Source organism: Silene latifolia, chromosome 1, assembly GCF_048544455.1.
Source record: "Silene latifolia isolate original U9 population chromosome 1, ASM4854445v1, whole genome shotgun sequence".
NCBI classification, from domain to species: domain Eukaryota; kingdom Viridiplantae; phylum Streptophyta; class Magnoliopsida; order Caryophyllales; family Caryophyllaceae; genus Silene; species Silene latifolia.
Window position 1 is genome coordinate 172,220,011 of NC_133526.1, and position 20,584 is coordinate 172,240,594.

The window sequence follows — 20,584 nt, forward strand, 5'->3', positions numbered from 1 at the left end:
TAAAATTACACATGAGATGTTAAGTATAAGCTCATTTTTATAACTAGTGAGAAAATCCTGTGAATCTTTATCACGTTTAGGTTATTAATCTATGCCTTTAGGGAACGCATTAAAAAAGGGTAATGCTAAGTACAACACACTGGGTTGTATTTAAGCATTAAATACATTCTAATTTGGGTATTAACTTAGAAATTAAGTACTAAATTACAAAAAAAAAAAAAAAAAAAAAATTACACATTAACCAATACAATTAATGCTTATATCAACAATTTATTTTCTCTTTTGGTTTCTTAAATACAACCCACCTAATTGGCTGTATTTATCATTACCCTTAAAAAAACAGTTTATGATATTATCGGAAAATCGGAATATGTAATAACTTAATAAACGATCATTTTACAATTTCTGATAATGCATAAACTAGCCATTTGATAATACCCGATCGCGGTCTAATTAAACCAACCAACTAAACACAATTATATGTGGAGCGCAAAAAGCATAAAATTTGAGCTAAATTGTGATTGTGAAAAGGCAGAATGCCATTATTGCCATATTGAGAAAAGGGTGACTTTAAAATTTAAATCTTTAAAAAAGTGTGAAATTAAAACGAAAAATATACAAAAGTGTAAAGTAATGTCACTAGGTATCACTTTTCAAATAATTATTTTTCATGGGCTATTCCGTGCATTGTTTAAATTAAGATCGTTAGAGCAGGTGTAATGTAAAAATTTTATATAGATTTTCCATGTGACCCTGTCATTTTTTATTAACTTTGTAAGTTTAAATATTTTTATCTCAATGAAAAAACTTTTTATTTTATTTTTTACTGGGACTCTCTACTAATTTGTTCTCAACATTATTTATTTTATATTATACAATAACGTAAATACATGTAAGAATTATTGACACCCACAATGAATAACTTTAGTTTTGAATTTTTTATTGATAAAACAATCGTACGAGCTTTATTGTTGTTATTACATTGAAATTATTTTTAGAATGTTGTCGCTATACCTTATACAGTTATACTATATCATCATATAAGAGTGTTATTTAAGTTTTTGAAATAATCGTATACAATTGTAGTTTTTACATGTTACAAACTATATAGATGAGTTTCAAGATAGTATTGATGATAACAATTCATTATTATTTTGGTTGGGATTAATATCAAGTCCCGATATTTTGGTAACACTATTATTAGATTAATTTCCTCCTTAGGCTAATTTCTCAACATGAAGTCCGATTTTCACTTAAATTTCAACAATTTTTTTAGTTAAGATTTATTTGTTTATTTCCTTTATTTGGTTTTATTTATGTTAAACATATATTTGTTTTGAATTAACCAAGCTATTTATATGTATACTAACATGCTTTTACAAGTCTTAAATGAGAAATAGCAATATTATCAAGAAAATGAAATGAAATTGACAAAACTCTACCCTCACTAAAACAATCGAGTAGTTTGGCCCAGTATGGAGATTAACGAGTAAAAGTCCATTCAAAAAATAAGATTAGTAATAATAATAATAATAATAATAATAATAATAATAATAATAATAATAATAATAATAATAATAATAATAAAAGTATTATTATAATAAGTACAATAAACATTAGTAAAATAGTAACACACGTCATTATGGGTTTTTCTAAAATGTGCCAATAAGCACATGATAATAAGTAGTTTAGGCATAGGTTGATCTTAATTGTTTCATTTGTCCTAATTACCATCACCTATTACTTATTTTTCTCCACACATGATTGGGTGATGGAGTACTCTAAAAAAAGATAATAGATTAATTAGGACAATTATTTTAGATGTAGATAAGTCTTATCATGTGCCCTTTGGACACATTTTAGAAAAACCCATTTGAGAAAATACAACATGGATATAGAGAGCAGTTGTCAAATAATCCCGTATAAAGAGGCTTTACCATAACAAATACATTGTACAATTGCTTAATTTTTATCCATGGTGTTACTTATTTTTCATAGGTATAGATGCATAAAAATATCAAGTAATTTTACAATAACATTTACAAAATTACGTAATTTATATCTGAAACACACATACTAAGATGATCTTATACAAATTATTTGTGAAGCATATTCTCTCAACATTACATTACCCATCCGCACAATTATATTTGGATCCATATTATACTCTCGTTATGTAAAACCGTCCCCACAATTAACTTTTCTTAAAATTTGAATTTACACAAATTTGTTTAAGATAAAGGTATAACGGGTAAATACATACTAAATCACATAAAAAGTTGTCTAAAAAATGCGAAAACCTATTAACACCGTAGGGTAATATTTTGAGTTTTTGACCGATTTTAAGATTTAAGACAGTGTGTCATACAAATAAGGGTTATTTGTCAAAAACTACCTAAGATTTACCTCACTTGCAAATACACTACCTATCATTTTATTTTTTGCAAGACAATACCTTTAATTTTTTAAATTTTGTTGAAAACTACCAAAATCCATTTGCCGGCCAAATTTTGGTCAAACTCCGGCATTGACTTTGTTTACTCCTTTTATCACGTGGGAATGTCCTTTTTTACCCTTTCATTCTGTTTCCCCTTGAAAAAATTCAACACCCTCTCTTCCCTCCTCATTCTTGTCCTGATTTAACCCCTTCTCATTCACAACCATGATCTTCTCCTACCCCCCTTATCTTTCTTCTTATCTCCTTCATCTCCATTTCTGGTTTTGCCAATGTCAAGTACCTCAACAAGATCCACGAAAACCTGAACTAGAAGAAAGGTATACAACTGTGGCATTCATGTTGTACCTAAAACATCTTGAAGTTTCATGTGATGAGAAAAGTTAATCAACTTAAGCAAGGAGTTAAGTAGAAGATGCATTTGAAGGCGTTCGAAGTCAAATGTGATGAGATGAAGATTTGCGTTGGAGATGTTGAGGTCATAGAAGAAGAAAGCTAAGATATTCATAGGATTGGTGTTTTCAATATTGTTTGCTATGTATTTCAATGCTGGCTAATGTAGACTTCAAATAGATGTTATATTAGGTTATTTTGACATGAAATGCAATGTAATGTACTCAAATACCAGTTCTTTTTAATTGCATAATTACATTGCTTACATTTTGTCATTACAAAATAATGGATGGGGGGTTACAATAATATTCACCAATCCTAAATAGGTCAAGGTGAAAGGGAAATAGGCATGGGGACTATGGTAAAAGAGGAATGAGGGAAAAAAATGAGAAAGTAAGAGAGTTCCCACGTGAGAATTGGAGTAAATAAGGTCAGTGCCGGAGTTTGACCAAAATTTGGCCGGAAAATAGATTTTGGTAGTTTCAACAAAACTTAAAAAATTAAAGGTATTGTCTTGCAAAAAATAAAATGATAGGTAGTGTATTTGTAAATGAGACAAATCTTAGGTAGCTTTTGACAAAAAACCCTACAAATAACAATACTTGGCAATTGGCATACTCTTCTCCCCCACTTTTCCCCTACCCTGTAAATCCTCTTTCAAATAACCTGTATCTGTTTGGATCTTTGTATCAACCAAGACAAATCCTAAAACTTCTTCAAATAACTCTTCCTAATCCCACTTCATTGTCCTTATTCAATTTCTATGATCAACTTTGTTGAATAAATTTCACTTCTTGGTGAGCTTCTGTTTCTCAACTACTTTCCGTTTTTTTCTGGGTTTTTGGTTATGAAATCGATGTGGGATTGTTGTTTTTGATTGATAGAATAATGGGTATTCACTTGATTTTAACATGCAATCTTCTTTTATGATTTTAGATAGATCTGGGTTTGATTTACTTGTAGAATTTATTTATTTGCTTCTCAGACTACCAAATTTGCGATATTTTAGTTGTTTTTTTATTGATTATTGATTACTCTTTCCGTCTCGGTCATTTGCTTACCTTTTATATTCACTGTGAGTCGTATTTTAATCAAGGGTAGACAAATGATTGCGAATTTGGTATGTATTGTTTCGTTTGAAATTGAAATCTATGTGATTAGGCAAATCTTGTAATTTGATGTAATCAATGCCTATTTGTTTAATGCTGTTTATCCATTTGATTTGATAAATTGAGTGGAATGATCCCTGAAATCCGAACCATAGTAGTATCAGATATCGGCTTTGGTATCGATTGCTGCAGCCTAATCTCGCTAAATACTGCCAATATTGCCAAATAGTGTCATTGTCGATTTTTATAACTATGATCCCAACTTATGAAAAACAAAACTATGCATTTTAACTAGGTATGTAAATTTTCAGTAATGCAGATACATTTCATCTGGAATGCTATATTTGAATTTGGGGAGATATGAATTAAACCGTTTGTGTTCTTCATAACAAAACTTGGGAAATGTTTACGAATAGGCGTATACTTGAAGATGGCATTTGTCAGGATTTCGAGTCTTTGAGTGTATCGAAAAAGCTAGTGAGGAGTGTTAGCCAAAAACTAAGAAAGAAAAGAGTGCATAGAAGTGATGGGGGTGAAGAGGACAGTGCTGGTGGGGTTTCTTTGAGATGTCTCACAATGTACGGAAGAGTTGGGGGTTGTAAAGTGGGAGCTGACTGTAGTGAAGATTTTGGAGGTTCGAGCACTAGGAGGTTGAGTGCTAGTGAAGAAGGTATCAAGAGCGCGTATAGGTGTGGTACTGAGGACTGTTGCTCTTATGGGAGGAAAGATCGATTTCGGAAAAGATCTAGTAGAAAGGGCTTAGAACTCGACGAGTTGCATAGAAATGGTAGGATGAATATTTCATTGCCAGATGACATTTTAGAGATGTGTTTGATGAGGCTTCCATTGTCGAGTCTCATGAGTGCTCGTCTCGTGTGCAAGAAGTGGAACCACTTGACCACAACTCCTCGGTTTATGCAAATGAGGAAAGAAGGCTGTTATCAAACTCCGTGGCTTTTTGTGTTTGGTTCGGTTAAGGATGGGCATTGCTCAGGGGAAGTTCGTGTGCTAGATGTTGACCTTCATCAATGGCACAAAGTAGATGTTGAGGTTCTCAAAGGGAGGTTCATGTTTTCCGTTGCCAGCATGCATGAAGAGATTTACATTGTTGGTGGTTGCTCTAGCTTGACTAGTTTCGGAAGGGTAGATAGAAGCTCTTTTAAGACACATAAAAGTATGTTGGTTTTTAGCCCCTCTACCAAATCCTGGCGTAAGGCTGAATCTATGAAATATGCTAGATCGTCGCCCATTCTTGGGATATCTGAGGTCACTGTAGACTGCCCAATCACTCCGACTCAATCAACCCGTCAAGATAGGCGTTTCCCCAGGTCGAGGCTTGGTGGGGTCTCTGATGTTTATGAAGATCCTCACCGGCTCTCAGTCAGGCGGCAACTAAGAAGCCTTTCTGATGAAAATGCCAGTATCATGGGCCCCACTAAAAAGCAACGCCGGCCTCTAAGACAAAGAACCGAGACTTCAAGCCTTAGAGATGGTGGTAAAAGATTTGTGCTGATAGCCATTGGTGGGCTTGGATCTTGGGATGAGCCTTTAGATTCCGGGGAAATTTATGACTCCATGTCAAATAAGTGGACTGAAATTCAGAAACTTCCTGTAGATTTCGGGATTGTTTGCTCTGGAGTTGTTTGTGACAAGACCTTCTTTGTTTACTCGGAATCTGACAAACTTGCCGGGTATGACATAGAACGGGGGTACTGGCTGGTTATCCAAACTACCCCGTCGCCTCCTCGAGTCCATGAATACTACCCGAAACTCATTTGTTGTGGGACCCGTTTGTTCATGCTTTCCGTCTCTTGGTGTGAAGGGGATGGTCAAATAGGCAGGAGAAACAAAGCCATTCGAAAAATGTGGGAGCTGGATCTGACATATCTTACGTGGACCGAGGTATCGACTCATCCTGACGCTCCTATGGACTGGAATGCTGCATTTGTTGCTGATAAAGATTTGATTTTTGGGGCTGAAATGTTCAAAATATTTGGCCAAGTTCTGGACTTCTTTACAGTCTGTAATGTAGGAGTATCTGATAAGGTAATGAGTTGGACCCATATTTCGAGGAACCGGGTCGGTCGGGAACTCGATGCTTCTTCCTGCATGACGAAAACAATCGCGGCCCTTCATCTGTGATCCTGCTTCGGCTGATCATAAATTTCGGAAACATACAGTAGAAGAAAAGTTCACAACTGCTGCAAGCCTGCAAGTCTTGCATATTCATTATTGCATCCCGGAATGTGCCTTGTTTAGCTCAATGTAGATGATTCTTTTGTATGCTAATTATTAATGTACTCATAAAGAACAGTGTCTGTTTACCAGTAATGGGGTCTCTTTTTTTGCAATTGATTCTGTAAAAGCATTCAATTTTCATGTCAAATTTCGATACTGTTCAAAGAGGTAATGTAGCAAATTCTGAAGCTGAATCCCTGAATTTACTTCCTTTTTCAGGGAAGTAGCAAGAATGGGAAATAATTTTGTCTGCAGTAAATGGGGTGATAAACGAGCTTAGTCGAGTCGACAAGTTACCTTATATGGAGAAACAATATATGAGAAGATACAAACAATGGAGTTTTCAAAATTACAGCATATACAAAAATACTGTATCACAATGCTCTCCGAATCTCGAAAAGAGACATCAATATTCCATACTATGGAGTTTGGAATACCTCTGAGAAGTTAGGGAGCCGGTCAACATGCCTTAATGCACGCTCGGCAATTTGTCGAGTGCGATTATCTCCATTATGGAAGGCATCTACAAGCGCTGATACGATATTCTGCTCATTCGGAATCTCAGTAGCTATCCGATCAGTCCTCAAGAATCTTTCGACTGCCCACACCGCTCTCTTTCTAAGATTTTCACTACGTTTCTCAACCAAAATCTCGACAATGGGTTTGGTTCCATTGGTCTCATGTAATATCATAACCCCTTCTTCAATGTGGACGCCATCGTCCACCAATGTCAATAATGCAGCAAGTGATGCCTCGACAACCTTGTCATTTTCGTGATCTAGAAGGGCTACCAACTTTTCAACTGCCTGTGTCCGCCTGTCCGCCAGACAGAACGTTTCTTTCAAAGAACAAAGACCACCATGAAGTCGACATAATGTGGTGCGGTCAGGGAGTCTGCCAAAACAAGTGAATATTGATGCACACATACCAGTTGGTGGGTTTGCTGTCAACTTGCTGGTTTCTGAAAATAGCTTCTCTAGAGCCCACGCCGAAGCTATTTTCACATTGTCAGAGCCATTGACTTGAAGCAATTCAACAAATTGTCCTGTAAGATTTTGTACCCGACAGAAATCCACGGCCTCAGGCTCATTTGCTAGCACATAGGTAATCCTAGCAAGAGAACGAACAAGGCCGTCTAAGTAGGGAGTCATAAAACGACCCCCTCTTATCTCACCCTGGTTTATTTCCTTTACTCTAGAGATCATGTCCCCGAAAGAACCTTTCTTGAGCATTTCTCGGGTCAGTACCACATCACTTTCCGGTAATTCAGCCAAGAGGCTGACAGTTGCCGCCTGCTCCTCAGTGATTCCACTATTTTCCATAATAATATTGAGGAGACATCCCAATTGACCCGATGCTATTAAGGCATCAGCTAATTCTTGGGCCATATAAGGAGAAAGGTTGAGCAGTAATTTTAATACGGCTAAACGCAAATCTTGCTCATCGATGTATTCAACCAAACCGATGATAGTAGCCCCGGAACTCTTGATGGCAGCAACAACAGAAGAAACAGTCTTGGGGTAACTGGTCAGTCCGACAAGAACCTGGAGGAGTTTTGACTCAATTGATGGACCCGTGTTGCTGATAAGATGGAGCAAATTGCGTATTGTGTCTACAGAAACCAAGGTTTCCTTCTTGGGACTGATTATAACCGAGCCAATGTCATAACCGGAATTGACAAGATTCGAGAGAATAGTGGCTGAAACCTCTTTCAATCGCATGGGAAACTGTTTCTCGCCAACACTGAAGAGGTCCTTCAGTAAGGGAGGAAGAATTCCTGCTTGTATTAAAACCTTAGCACTTGCATCATAAGATGATATCTGGTTTAGAGCTTTCAACGAGGCTTCTCTCGTCTCTATATCAGTATTTGTCATCAGACTCACTAGTGATGGCCCTACTGTTTTAGCTACAGCAACCTTGACGTCGTTGTTTAGAACCAGGTTTCCTAGGAACGCTGCCATGGACTTTTTAGTTTCAGGAGTTCCTGCAAGGATTACTTCAAGTAAACTGATCAAAAACCAGACGTAAACTATTTGTCGGGATATACAGAAAAAGCAAGTAAAAATACCTTTCAGTATTAGCATGAGAAGAGGCTCCAAGCTACCACTTTCAGCCATCTGCCGCACATTATTCTCGCTCTGTGCCAGATTATCCAGAGTTTTATCAGCTTTCTCAACATTCCTGACATTTTCCGACTCACTACCACTTATGCTAACTAAAATCAGTATTGCTCCTTGTTCTGAACCAATTTTTTCGCAAAGATTTGGGGATTTGGACAGCTCATAGAGCAAAGATATAGCTTCCTCTTTCTCCCTTTCTGTGGATCGTTCAGGAGACAGAAACTTCACTATGGTACGAATAGTGGCGCCTTCAGTCATCACCTCCTGCAATCATTTTAAACTATGAGAAGTTTTCATTTCCGATAAGAGTCAAATCAGGATAGCAGAAGGTATAACCTTCAAATCTGATTCTTGTTCAGCTACGACACAGAGTGTTTTCAGAGCTGTAGATCGTACAGTAATGCTGCTATTCCTCAGCATCTTCACCACCAACCGTACTATCTCAGGCTCATGAACATCATGCTTATTTGACCCACTTCCTTTCGAAATGGACTTAATGTAGTTCAAAGCTTGAAGAATGTCAGTCTCTGAATGATAGGCAGAAGATAATGACCTACGCGCCACGTCTAGTTGAGCAGCCTCGTTCCTGGCTTCCCACTCTTTGATGGTTTTTATTAGAGCTATACTAGGATTCAACTGAGTGTTTCTCAACTCTTTCAATGTTAATGGACATACAGGCTTCCTTCCACTCTTTTTACATTGCTCAAACCACTTCTTAATTGCGCTGCGTTCAAAAGTGTTTCCGTTTTCTATAATTACAGGATCTTGCATGACTTCCTTGGTTAAAGGGCACACGAAGGTGCTAAAGACCGGCTCAATATGTCGTCTCTCAAGTTGTTTACTTTCATCTGCCTGGCTATCTCGGTCGGAGCTGCCACCTGAACTCCCTGCCATCTGATATGAAGGCCTAAATTGAATTTTTTTTTTTCGCTTAAATGTTTTTTTTTTTTTTTTTTTTTTTTTAAAGTAATTATTAGAAATGGGTTCACGCCAACTTTTTTATTTTACACATAACGAGTCGTCCAAGACGAGGAGTAAGGACTTTCCAAAAATAGTAAAGGAAGTCGCCCTGATATGATAGGAATACATACCATCTAATTCGTGATACATTTGTTAATTGTTATACTCTATAAGCGATCAATTCTAAATCTTTATCGAAACTCACATACGACTCCGAGCAACAAGTTCATAACAGGAGTAATGAACATAAAGAAACTATTCATAACAGGAGTAATGAACATAAAGAAACTAACAATAAATAGATGATATAACTCAAAAGGGTGAGTCAAATGGATAGGAGCAGAAAACATACCGAAAATGGTTTGGAAAGTTAAGGGCAATTTATAAATTGAACGTTCATCCTCTTGCACGCGAATGGAAATGTCTATGCTCGATAATAATGGTGAAATTTTGAAGGAAATAATGAGGTTTATATCGAGAAAAAAACAAAGTAAGTGATGATTATGAGTATAGTTAGAGAAATAGAAGTAATAATAAGTTGTTGAATGAATCAGGGTGGTACAATACAATACAAGTAGGAAGAAGAAATAAGGAAGAACGTTCATGGTTGACCACTTGAGACTTGACTTGTATTCACTCTCCCACTTGACTTGTATTGTACTCCAGTATTCAGCTATTCACAGACAGCCAACGTTGACTTGCGAGATTGATCCAAGAACCAATTTATCTTATTCTTTCGAATGAGTGAGGTAAGTTGAAGTCATCGGCTTTCAAACCACCTCGAAAGAGTTGGACATGAATGTCCAATAGAAGCCATAAAGTCAGCAACCTTGTTGGGTTCACGGAAGCAATGTTTAATTATCACTTCATCGAAAAAAATGAAGAGTCTAATTTCACATCCTTGATAGTACTAGAGATTTCCTAAGAAATTTGCCAAGTACTACGAATTGAGTTAATAACACATAATTATCACTCTTCACAATTAACTTTGAGATTCATAAGTATTTAGCTGCTAAAATGTCTTCTTTTAAAGCGAGAGTTTCCGCAACAAAAATACTATTAGATTCGCACTTTTTTGCTCCTAACAAAACGACATTACCATTATGATCTCTTATACAATATCCTAAAGCAGCTTTATTGCCTTCTATTCTCGAACCGTCAAAATTTAGCTTTAGAAAACCGTATCTAGGTTTCTCCCACCACATTTTTTTCTTGCTAGAATTGATTCTAGTTGACTTCGTCTTTTTCGGGATTGTTGAGATCCTTATGTCTAGTCTCATTCCAGATCTTAATGTTATTACTATATAAAATAATAAGTTTGCTAATATTGATATGAACATTGTTAAAGATAATGTCATTTCTATAAAACCGTGCATTCCACTAAATAAAGATAATCTTAATGAAATCATCTTTTGGAATTAGGTCTTTGAGACAATTGAGCTTCACTACAAAATTGACTTGCAATATTATCATACTTGGACAAAAAATTGTTAAAACTAATAATGTTCATGTCTTGGAAAATAGGCTCACTCAAGGGACATTTGTAAAAGAAATGATATTTGTTTTCAATAGGATAGTTGCATAAAACACAATGAGGTGGGACATTAACATGACTCTTTTAGCAGCGTACCTTTTGCTGGGAAGTCGTCAACACAGGCTTTCAAAGAAAAAAATTTAACTTTGGAGGAATATTCAATTTCCAAATCCAGTGAAATTCACATTTGTCAAGAGTTTGATCGAACAAACCTTGCGATAACCATGTTGCTGTTTTGGTAGAGAAACTTCCATCCACGGACAACCCCCATATGAGGGTATCCGGAATATCATCATGTGTGATAAGGCTAAAGTCGTATCACCTATATCAAAGTAATCCTAACTCAATACTAACAAATAACTAATGATCAGCAGGGTATCGTATCCACAGTGTTATGATCCGCACACTTCGAACCCTTAGATTTATTCATGCTTATGTAATTTCATTTTCCTTGTATATTTTTAGTAAATACTTTCCTAGTTTAGCATAGTTAGCATAGATTTTCTTTCCATAAATAGGTATATCGCTATTCTACACTTTCAATGTTTCCTACTACCAGGATGTAACTATCAAATTTTCCTCTTTAGGGAGTACTAGTGAATGAAAATCTGCTTCCTACCTTGTGCCTTCGTGTTGCTTGTTGTTGCTTTGTTGAAAACGACTCTTTGCCTTCACTTTTCTAACAAGCCGTGTTTGTGGGATCGACTCTAGGATCCCGACTCACACACCCGAGATCGATTACGAATACCTAGTGCTTGACAAACACTAGTGCTTGACGCTCTCGTTGCAATCCTGTCGAGTGTTGCCGAGACCCGAGTATCGTGCTAGTGGGCGATCCTTCACTAGTACGAAGATCCTTGTCGCTTGCATCTTGCCTTGAGCCGGGCAAGGATGCGCGCCACGATCCGGCAAAAGTACCGGACCGTGACACACAGGGAGGCGATAATTATCTAGTTTGCTAATGACTAAGTTTGTCTTAAGGGTAACGGTTTTCTTGAAGGAATTGATTGGTTTGCTAAAATTAATTGCAAAATAAATAAATAACGAGTTCAATAAGATTAAAAGGTCTAGGGATCGGGTTCACTAGGTCAGTTATTCGGGACTGAGATTTAATTAATTAACAGAGCAATTGGGTTGTTTAAGGCCATAAGATCGGTCGGTTCTAATATGCCCTTTAGATCTAAACTTAACATGCGGTCGCTATCATTAAGTCAGTCTATTCAGTTATCGTAGCCTATATTAGTCCTAACCCGGTCGGTGATAATCCTAATTTGCAATACTAATTAATCAACTCTGATCAGTAATTAATCAATTAGATTCAAAACCATAACTGAACAACAACCAAAAGCAATTTAACAGTTAATGTATTAGTTACCCCCTTCTAACATGATCCTAGATCTTCTTTACCCTAGATTAGGAGTTTAGATACACATACTAGTAACAACAACAACAACAACAACAACAACAACATTGAAGACAAACATAATTGAAAGCATAAAAAAGATGAACAATGAATTAATTTTTTTTTTTGGGTGAAATGTAAGAATTTCCATTAAGCACGAAACAAGGCTATTACAACCTACTCAGTTTTGATACAAGCAATTTTGTAGAACAAAAGCCCTACTTATATATATCAATGCTACCAATCCAATTCTTATCATTACTATCTATAATCCTGGCATGGCTAGCACAAATTCGCAGCTTCACCACCTGCCTGATCTGATTTATCACCAAAGCAGGCCGCATTAGACTGTGCTCCGCTTGGACTCTATTCCTCTGCATCCAAATTTGATAGAAGCAGGCCATAAAAGCACAAGTCAAGACTCATTTCCTTACCTTGGACCAATTCTGACTCCACACCCACTGCAGTAGATTTGCATTAGGTATTGAAATCTTGAACAAAACCGCCATCCCTTCAAGAATGCACCTACTGTATTCACAACCCTGGAACATGTGAATATGTGTTTCTGCTTCTTTACCACACAGAAGACACGGGTCATCAGAACAAATTCCTAATGCAAACAATTTGGCTTTAACCTGCAAGGCTTCTCTGCACATTAACCATCCAACAAACCTGTGTTTAGGCACAGACCATGAACATCAAATGAACTTATGCCAAGGTACAAGTTAAAGCTTATTTCTCAGCAACTCGTATCCACTTCTAACTGTATAACACTTCTAACTGTATAATCCCTAGGATCCAGTATCCACTGCCCTTGAACATAACCTGGAATCAGCTGATCTCTAACTCTGCAAATGTTCCTCTATCCCCAGCTAATATCACCACTGGGAACATACTCAGTCCAAGTTTTGCCTTTTAAACAAATCTGGTTGACCCACTTAACCCAAAGTTTATCAGGACTAAAGTAAATCCACCAGACGAGATTCCCCACTGCAGCACTATTCCACACCAGACTATTTCTTATACCCAAGCCACCTTCCTCTTTTGGTGAGCACACTTTATCCCAACTGACCAGAGGAACCCTCATATGCTCCACCTTTCCATCCCATAAGAAGTTTTTACAAATGGCATTTAATCTATTCAAGACTCTTTTAGGAATCACAAAAATGTTCATCCAATAAGAATATAATGAAGATAGCACATCATTGACCAGTACTAACTTCCCTGAGTAGGACTAGTGTCTATTTCCAAAACTAGAAATTTTACCAGTTAATTTCTTCACAAGAACTTGGCACTGTTGCTTAGATAACCTCCCAGCAATAATAGGCACTCCTAAATATTTGAAAGGGAGTTGCCCCTCCTAAAACCCTGAGACTTGCAAAATATCCTCTTTAACCCAACCAGGTACTCCATTAAAGTAAGCATTGATTTTGGATGGGCTCATATGAAATCCTGAAGCTCTAGAGAAAGTAGCAAAGGCTCTTAACAACACCATTATTGACCCCACATCCCCTTTACTAAGCAATAATAAGTCATCAGCAAACATTAGATGGGTTAATTTAACCTTACCACACATGGGGTGATATTTGAACTTCATGTTTTCAGTAACATAAGCCAGAACTCTACTTAAGTATTCCATAGCAATAGTGAAAAGTAAAGGAGACAGTGGATCCCCTTGTCTGAGACCTTTCTTCCCCTTAAAGAAACCAAAATATCACCATTCAAGACCAAAGAGTAACTAGCAGTAGACACACACTCCATTATGAAAGCAATAAAAGGTGCAGAAAAGTCTAAGGCAGTCGGCATCTGTTCCAGGAAAACCCAACTGACAAAGTCATAGGCCTCTTCAAGTCTACCTTGAGAAGGAACCTAGGAGACACAGACTTCCTATTATACAATCAAAAATGTCCTGACATATTAAAATGTTCTCAACTATACTCCTTCTTTTGACAAAACCCCCTTGGTTATCACTAATGACATTAAGAAAAACCTCAGACAATCTGTTACAGAGTAGTTTAGAAATGACCTTATAGATAATATTACAACAAGAGATGGGCCTAAACTGGGTCACATTCCGAGGAATAGCACACTTAGGGATCAAAGTGATGAGAGTGTGATTAACCTGTTTCAAAAGCTTACCAGTAGAGAAAAAATCCTTGATTGCACTGCATATAGACTCCCCCACAATATCCCATGCATCCTTGAAAAAGGCACTGAAATAACCATCAGGCCCAGCAGCCTTATGGCTAGGAATGGAAAATAAGGCCTTTTTAATCTCCACATCAGTCACAAGGGACAAAAGAATACCCTTATGCTCAGTTGTACACCTCTTCCCCAGCCTGGCAACATTTTGACTAACCTGAATAACATCTTCAGAGGTACCCAAAAGCTGATTATAAAAATCTAGGAAAGCACCCTGAATAAGACTAGGCTCATCACACATATGCCTATTGGTATCCTCAATCCTAATCACTTTGTTTCTCATTTGTCTACCCTTAATAATGGAATGAAAATACTTAGTGTTATCATCCCCTTTATCAACCCAGGTAGCTTTAGACTTTTGCAGGAGGAACTCAGAACAAGCTTTCTCTAAAAATCTAACACTACTAGAAGCTTCAATTTCCTGATTAATGAGCTCAGGGTTAAGAGGATCACCCCTAAGCTTTCCTTGACTAAAATCAAGATTTATCTTAGCCCTAGCAGTATTATTCACAATATCATTAAAGTTCTCCTTATTTAAATGTTTCAGAGGCCACTTGAGGGATTTTAGTTTCTTGACAAGACTGAACATAAGTGTGCCAGACCACTGTTTACACCAGACCTGCTTCACACACTCTTTAAACTTCTCGGCTTGGCTCCACATATTATAGTATTTAAAACATCTCCTTGGTTTAGCCAGATTACAATGCCCCTGAACCACACAAGGTGTATGATCAAACACACCTTCAGTATATAAATGAGCATAAGCTTCACTATTATCTTTCAACCACTCAACATTAACCAACATTCTATCAAGCCTACTAAAAACTCTTGAGGAAGGCTCTTGTTTATTATTCCAAGTATACAAGGACCCAATTGCAGCACAATCAGTTAACCCACACTCAGAGACACACTGTTGGAAATCATCCATCTCCTCAAAAGTAGTAGTACCACCTAACCTCTCAGAGGGAGCCAAAACAGTATTAAAATCCCCACAAACCACCCAAGGCTCCTTAATATTTCTATTGTAAGCACAAAGCTTATTCCATAAATCCTTCCTTTCAACAACACCATTGAAGGCATAAACCATGGTAATATAGAATATATACCAAGTGCTTAAATCTTTGACCTCCATATGAATAGCTTGAGAGCAGTAATCCAAGAAATGAACATTAAACATAGAAGGTTGCCACAAAACCCAAATTATACCTCCCTTGTGATACATAATATTAGTAGATAGGCACCAATTAGAACAATGGTTATTTCTCACACTATTTAGAGACAAAGGCTTCACCTTCGTCTCAAGGAGACCAAACAGCCCAACCTGATGATGGTGGAGAAACCACTTAATAATATTTTGTTTAGTTTGGCTGTTCAATCCTCTGATATTCCAAAATCCAAAATTATGCATTACCCCTGTGAGGAGGTAACACACTACCAATTACACCTATACCTACAGTAGGGGTTGCAGTGTTAAGGGACTCAAGAAAAGTAGTATTACCAAACTTATCCGAGCTCTGTCCCTTATCCAACAACTCCTGCCTGCTAAATCTAATAATCTTTCTGGCAGGTGTATTCACAACATGATACTTCCCATTCCTTAACCAAGACACCTAAAACTAGTTAGGTTTCTCAATATGGGTGACAATTTCAACATCAGGAGAAGCAGGCTTAGGAGCAGGTACCACTACAGGAGCAGCAAGAGCCTTCTTCCCTTGCCGAGATTTAGGTCTCCATTGTTTTGTTTTCCTTCCTTGACCCCCATCTACTTCTGAACTTGTGGGTTCTTTGCTTTCCGACACTTCGTAGATTCATGCCCAATTCCTTGACAATGTTTACAAAGAACATGCTTCCATTCAAATTCAACCTTAACAGAGACCACAAGTCCATCTTCATCCAAAAACTTAACCTTTTCAGGGATAGCTTTATCAAAAGGAACCTCCACCATGACCCGAGCAAACCCAAGTCTAGTCTTGTCCTTAATAGCAGCATCACACTGAATAAACTTTCCCAACAACCCAGCAATCTAAGGAAGACACTTACCCCAAAATTTTAAAGGTAAATGTTCTATCCTAACCCACACCGGTACCTCTTTAACATCCTCTTTGACTAACTCAACATCAGGACTTCATGATCGCACAATAAGAGGTTTATTATCGAACAAGAAGTGCCCTTGTTGCAAGACACGATCTTTAGCAGCTTTGGAAGTAAATCTTACTAGAAAAACTCCATTAGAGAGGAAAGACACCTTATCAATAGGATGTTGAGCCCAAATTCTCCTGATAAAACGGTTCACCACCTCTACAGGAGGATTAGCACCTAATATGAAACAATAAACCGACTTTTGCCAGTACTCCAGTTCATCTTTCACATCGTCAACGGTAAATCGAAGTAACTCAGCCGGTTCTTCCTCTATAACTGCCAACTGCGCTTTACCTTTACGGCGATGTTGAACCACCCAATCCTGGTCCTCCGAATGAATCGCATCCAGGTCATAAGGTTGGACGCCTGATATGCGACTTATTTACACCTCATTTCCCTCTTTCTTTTACGCATTCCGGCTCCTAACGAGTCGGTTTCGTGTGCCTTTCCTTGCATTTGTGCCCGATCCCCGTACTTGTCATTTTGTGTGTCCTTTTGTAGGAACCGAGTCGAGTATGGAGGAATTGGGGCAAGAAAAGGCATTCTAATGCCTTTACATGAAGAAAAGGGAGATGAAGGATTTTGAAGAAGAAATCCTCTGCCGGCAGGCCGGCAGCCGGCCCACCGGCAGGGGATATGGCTATGAGGAGAAAAAGAGGAAACAAGCTGAGCAGATGTTCTCTGCCGGCAGGCCGGCAGCCGGCCCACCGGCAGGGAACACAATCCCATACTTAGTCAAATTTTTGAAGAAGTTTTTGGCCAAAGTTCAAGCAACGCGCTACCGGCACAGGTAGCCGGCAGCCGGTCAACCGGCAGAGGGTACCTGATATGAAGAATTGGAAGAAAATCTCAAGAAGAGGAAATCCTCTGCCGGCAGCCGGTCCACCGGCAGGGGATTACGCAACCTTCATTTTTCTCAGTTTTTGAAAGAACGCGCTGCCGGCAGCCGGCCCGCCGGCACAGGAGCACTTTACACGCAAATGGGCTTTTCCACTCTTTCCTCCCTTAATCCAATGATAGCCTATAAATACCCCCTCCTTAAACCCTTTTGCACAGAACCCTAGATCTGAGAAACATTCCATATTTATTGTAATACCTCCTTAATCAAGTTCTAATCTTTCAATAATTATTATTAATATTTAGCAAGAATTAGTTAGTTCTAGTAATAGTCAATTGTTTACACTTGTTTGTTGAAGTTTGTATTGGGGATTTTGAAGGGTTTTCCTTCTTATTAATCAATCAAGCATTCATCTTTCCTTTTGTTGGTATAATTCCTCTCCTTTCTTTTACTTGTTTATCATTTGTTTACATTTTCCTTGTCTTTTGATATTGCTATAACATTCATCATGTCTCCTCCTTGTGTTGTTTGCTTTTCTTCTCTATTTAGCATAATTTCCCTTAACATGAGTGAGTAGATCCCTTCTAGGGTTTAGGGTGATTCTTTATGGAATTTATGGGCATGATTCTTTGAATATTTTGGTCTTTGGTGAAATTGTTTAACTTTCCTATTCATTGCACTCAAGGTGTTTGTTGATTTGCTCAAGTGAAAGCTTTTGCCTTTCTTCCATTATTGCTTAATTCTCCTTGGAATGAAAGTTTTGGGGTCTTGATGTGTGTCTAGGAGGGGTGTGATACTTAATGAAAATTAGTAGCCACCTTTAAGATAGCCAAGACATTGGTTCTTCATCTTAGGTTAATCTCTCACCATTGACCCTTTTTGATCTTCATGTTTGCCCCTAAACCATATTGATGACCCCGAAGGCCCTAGCTTTTAATTAACCATATTCATTATCATCAACTTGTTTGTCTTTTGCTCTAGTGATTATAACCAAAACCCTTTCTTTTAATTTTGATTAAACTTGACTCCTAATCGAACTTTGTAGCAACCCCCGCCATCCTTGAGTTCGACCCCGACTAAATACTACGCTTTTTCGGGTTTTACAAATAGTTTTGGTATAGGAAGTAGACGACAAATTTCCTATTTATCAAATGGCGCCGTTGCCGGGGATGGCGTTAGGTTATGCTTAGTTTTATTTAGAGTCTTTGCTTTAATCTTGTCTCGATTGTTAGTTTGCTTTAGTAGTTGATTGTTGTTTGTAGAGTGTGTGTGATTTTTGCCTTTCCCTAGTGTGTAAAAACACTAGGAGACTTACGATTCGTTAAGTGTATGCCTAGAAGGAATCACCAAGCTCTTCTATTCAACTCCGACCCCGAGAGGATTTTTAGGACCTTGAGGACTAGGACTCTTGAAAGAGTAAGGAATAATTCCACCCAAGCAAACATTGATCAACCAAACTCACACATCCCACAAAATTTTGATACAACAACTACGATTCAACCAAATACCACAATTGAGACTTTAGTAGAGAACCCCTTTCATAACTTCCTTAATTACAATAGTCCACCTCAAACACCACCACATCAAGAACCAAACCACCCACCACAAATGGCTCTTAGAGATCACAACCGGCCTAACCATAATGATTCATATAATCCCATCAATTTTGGCACCTTGGCCCCAAACAACTTTGAAATGCATCCCGCCCAAGTCGGGTTAGTTGAGAAGGACTTGTTTGGAGGTCATATTGAGGAGGATGCCCATGCTCATCTCCGGAAGTTTAAGAGGAAAGTTTCGATGATGAAGAAGAATGGGGTGTCCGAAGACACCTTGAGAATGATGTTGTTTCCGTTTTCGTTGACGGGCAAAGCGGACCGGTGGTTGAACATTCACCCACCGGATACTTTCACTACTTGGGATGACTTAGCCCAAGCATTTATGGCCAAGTACTACCCTTCCTCAAAGACCGCGATGCTCCGCAACGAGATCCATACGTTCCAACAAGAGGATGGGGAGTCCTTAGGTGAGGCTTGGGACCGTTATCAAGATTTGATAGCAAGTTGCCCCCACCATGGAATACCAGAATGGTACATTACTCAAACATTCTTCCAAACTCTACTACCAAGAACTAAGGAGATGGTAAATGCCTCCGTGGGGGGAGGTTTTGACCACTTGAATGATGAAGAGGGCACGGCATTGATCAAAAAAATGGTAGACTCGGAGGCAAACTATGGTTCTAGAGGGAACATGCTACGAAGGAACGGGAAATTTCCTAAGGAAAATGCCTCCAACTCCGAGACAAATGCCAAGCTCGACTTGCTCACAAAGCAATTTGAGAAGTTTTCAAAGAATCAAGTGAACCAAGCCGCGACCTCATATGGGCCGCCCATGGAAGAAGTTGCTCAAGTCGCGAGTTGTGAACTTTGTGGAGGAAGTGGTCATACATATGACTTATGTGGCAACAATTACAATGGTGCCTATGAAGATAATGCTCAAGAGGTGAACGCTTTTCAAAGTTACAACAACAATCCTAGACCACCAAGGCCTCCTTACAACAACCCAAACACCTACAATCCAAATACCAATTTCTACCACCCCGGGTTAAGGAACCACCCCAACTTTAGTTACAAAAGCACCAATGTTCAAAACCCCCAGCATCTCCAACCACAAACCCAAACCAATCCACCCGGTTTTGCTCAACCAAGAGGAATTCTCCAAAACCCAAGAAATAATTTTGGAAATCAAAACCAATGGTCAAGCAACAATCCACCCCAAAACTATGGCAACCAACAACAAGGGCACCAAGAGTTTGGTGGAAACCAAAGCAACCAAGGGTTTTACCAAGGGAATCAAGTAAATCAAGCAAATCAAGGATTTGGGCAAGGGTATGTTCAAGGGTCTCAAGAACAAGGTCAAGGATCAAACTTCAACAACTATGGTCCGAGAGGTAACTTTCAAGTGGGGCAAAACAACAACCAAGGTCCCAATGCTAGATATGACTATGGGTTCCCTTTACCCATAGCCAACCAACCTCATCAAGAACCCCAAGGTGAGCTCTCTCAAGTGGAGCTTTTGAAGATGATTAAGAACATGCAACTTCAACATAGCCAAGAGATAGCTAATTTTGCAAAAGTTACTCAACAAGAACAAGCAAACTTGAGAGCTACATTTCTTAAGGACATGAGGGAAATGGA

The 20,584-nt window shown here is 38.2% G+C and overlaps 3 protein-coding genes and 1 non-coding gene across 4 annotated transcripts; 1 reads left to right on the plus strand and 3 right to left on the minus strand.

Moving 5' to 3' along the window:
• Positions 1-3,448: 3,448 nt before the first annotated feature.
• Positions 3,449-6,360, plus strand: LOC141611848 (F-box/kelch-repeat protein At5g42350-like). The gene is made up of 2 exons (XM_074430496.1): positions 3,449-3,645; positions 4,269-6,360. Exon 2 carries the CDS (start codon positions 4,360-4,362, stop codon positions 6,097-6,099), a length of 1,740 nt encoding a protein of 579 aa, XP_074286597.1. The 5' UTR covers positions 3,449-3,645; positions 4,269-4,359; the 3' UTR covers positions 6,100-6,360.
• Positions 6,361-6,494: 134 nt separating this feature from the next.
• On the minus strand, positions 6,495-9,809 carry LOC141611839 (U-box domain-containing protein 44-like). Its single transcript, XM_074430484.1, has 4 exons — positions 9,628-9,809; positions 8,652-9,209; positions 8,264-8,579; positions 6,495-8,179 (listed from the first exon to the last, which is right to left on the minus strand). Exons 2-4 carry the CDS (start codon positions 9,207-9,209, stop codon positions 6,615-6,617), a joined length of 2,439 nt encoding a protein of 812 aa, XP_074286585.1. The 5' UTR covers positions 9,628-9,809; the 3' UTR covers positions 6,495-6,614.
• Positions 9,810-12,429: 2,620 nt separating this feature from the next.
• On the minus strand, positions 12,430-15,500 carry LOC141587685 (uncharacterized). Its single transcript, XM_074409162.1, has 5 exons — positions 14,334-15,500; positions 13,579-13,907; positions 12,976-13,059; positions 12,646-12,883; positions 12,430-12,585 (listed from the first exon to the last, which is right to left on the minus strand). Exons 1-5 carry the CDS (start codon positions 15,498-15,500, stop codon positions 12,430-12,432), a joined length of 1,974 nt encoding a protein of 657 aa, XP_074265263.1.
• Positions 15,501-19,361: 3,861 nt separating this feature from the next.
• LOC141619917 (small nucleolar RNA R71) lies at positions 19,362-19,468 on the minus strand. Its single transcript, XR_012531839.1, has one exon. It is a non-coding gene; the product is annotated as a small nucleolar RNA R71 (small nucleolar RNA).
• Between the last annotated feature and the right edge of the window lie 1,116 nt (positions 19,469-20,584).

What these genes read in the sequence shown, in the direction of transcription:
- LOC141587685 (XM_074409162.1), bottom strand. Translation starts at nt 15,500, where the DNA reads ATGGTTTATGCCTTCAATGGTGTTGTTGAAAGGAAGGATTTATGGAAT. An exon ending in GATATTTTGCAAGTCTCAGG is followed by an intron (nt 13,060 to 13,578) that starts GTTTTAGGAGGG and finishes GAACATTTGCAG; the next exon opens with AGTTAGAGATCAGCTGATTC. An exon ending in ACAGTTAGAAGTGTTATACA is followed by an intron (nt 12,884 to 12,975) that starts GTTAGAAGTGGA and finishes GCCTAAACACAG; the next exon opens with GTTTGTTGGATGGTTAATGT.
- LOC141611839 (XM_074430484.1), bottom strand. Translation starts at nt 9,209, where the DNA reads ATGGCAGGGAGTTCAGGTGGCAGCTCCGACCGAGATAGCCAGGCAGAT. An exon ending in AACAAGAATCAGATTTGAAG is followed by an intron (nt 8,580 to 8,651) that starts GTTATACCTTCT and finishes AAATGATTGCAG; the next exon opens with GAGGTGATGACTGAAGGCGC. An exon ending in TCTCATGCTAATACTGAAAG is followed by an intron (nt 8,180 to 8,263) that starts GTATTTTTACTT and finishes TAATCCTTGCAG; the next exon opens with GAACTCCTGAAACTAAAAAG.
- LOC141611848 (XM_074430496.1), top strand. Translation starts at nt 4,360, where the DNA reads ATGTTTACGAATAGGCGTATACTTGAAGATGGCATTTGTCAGGATTTC.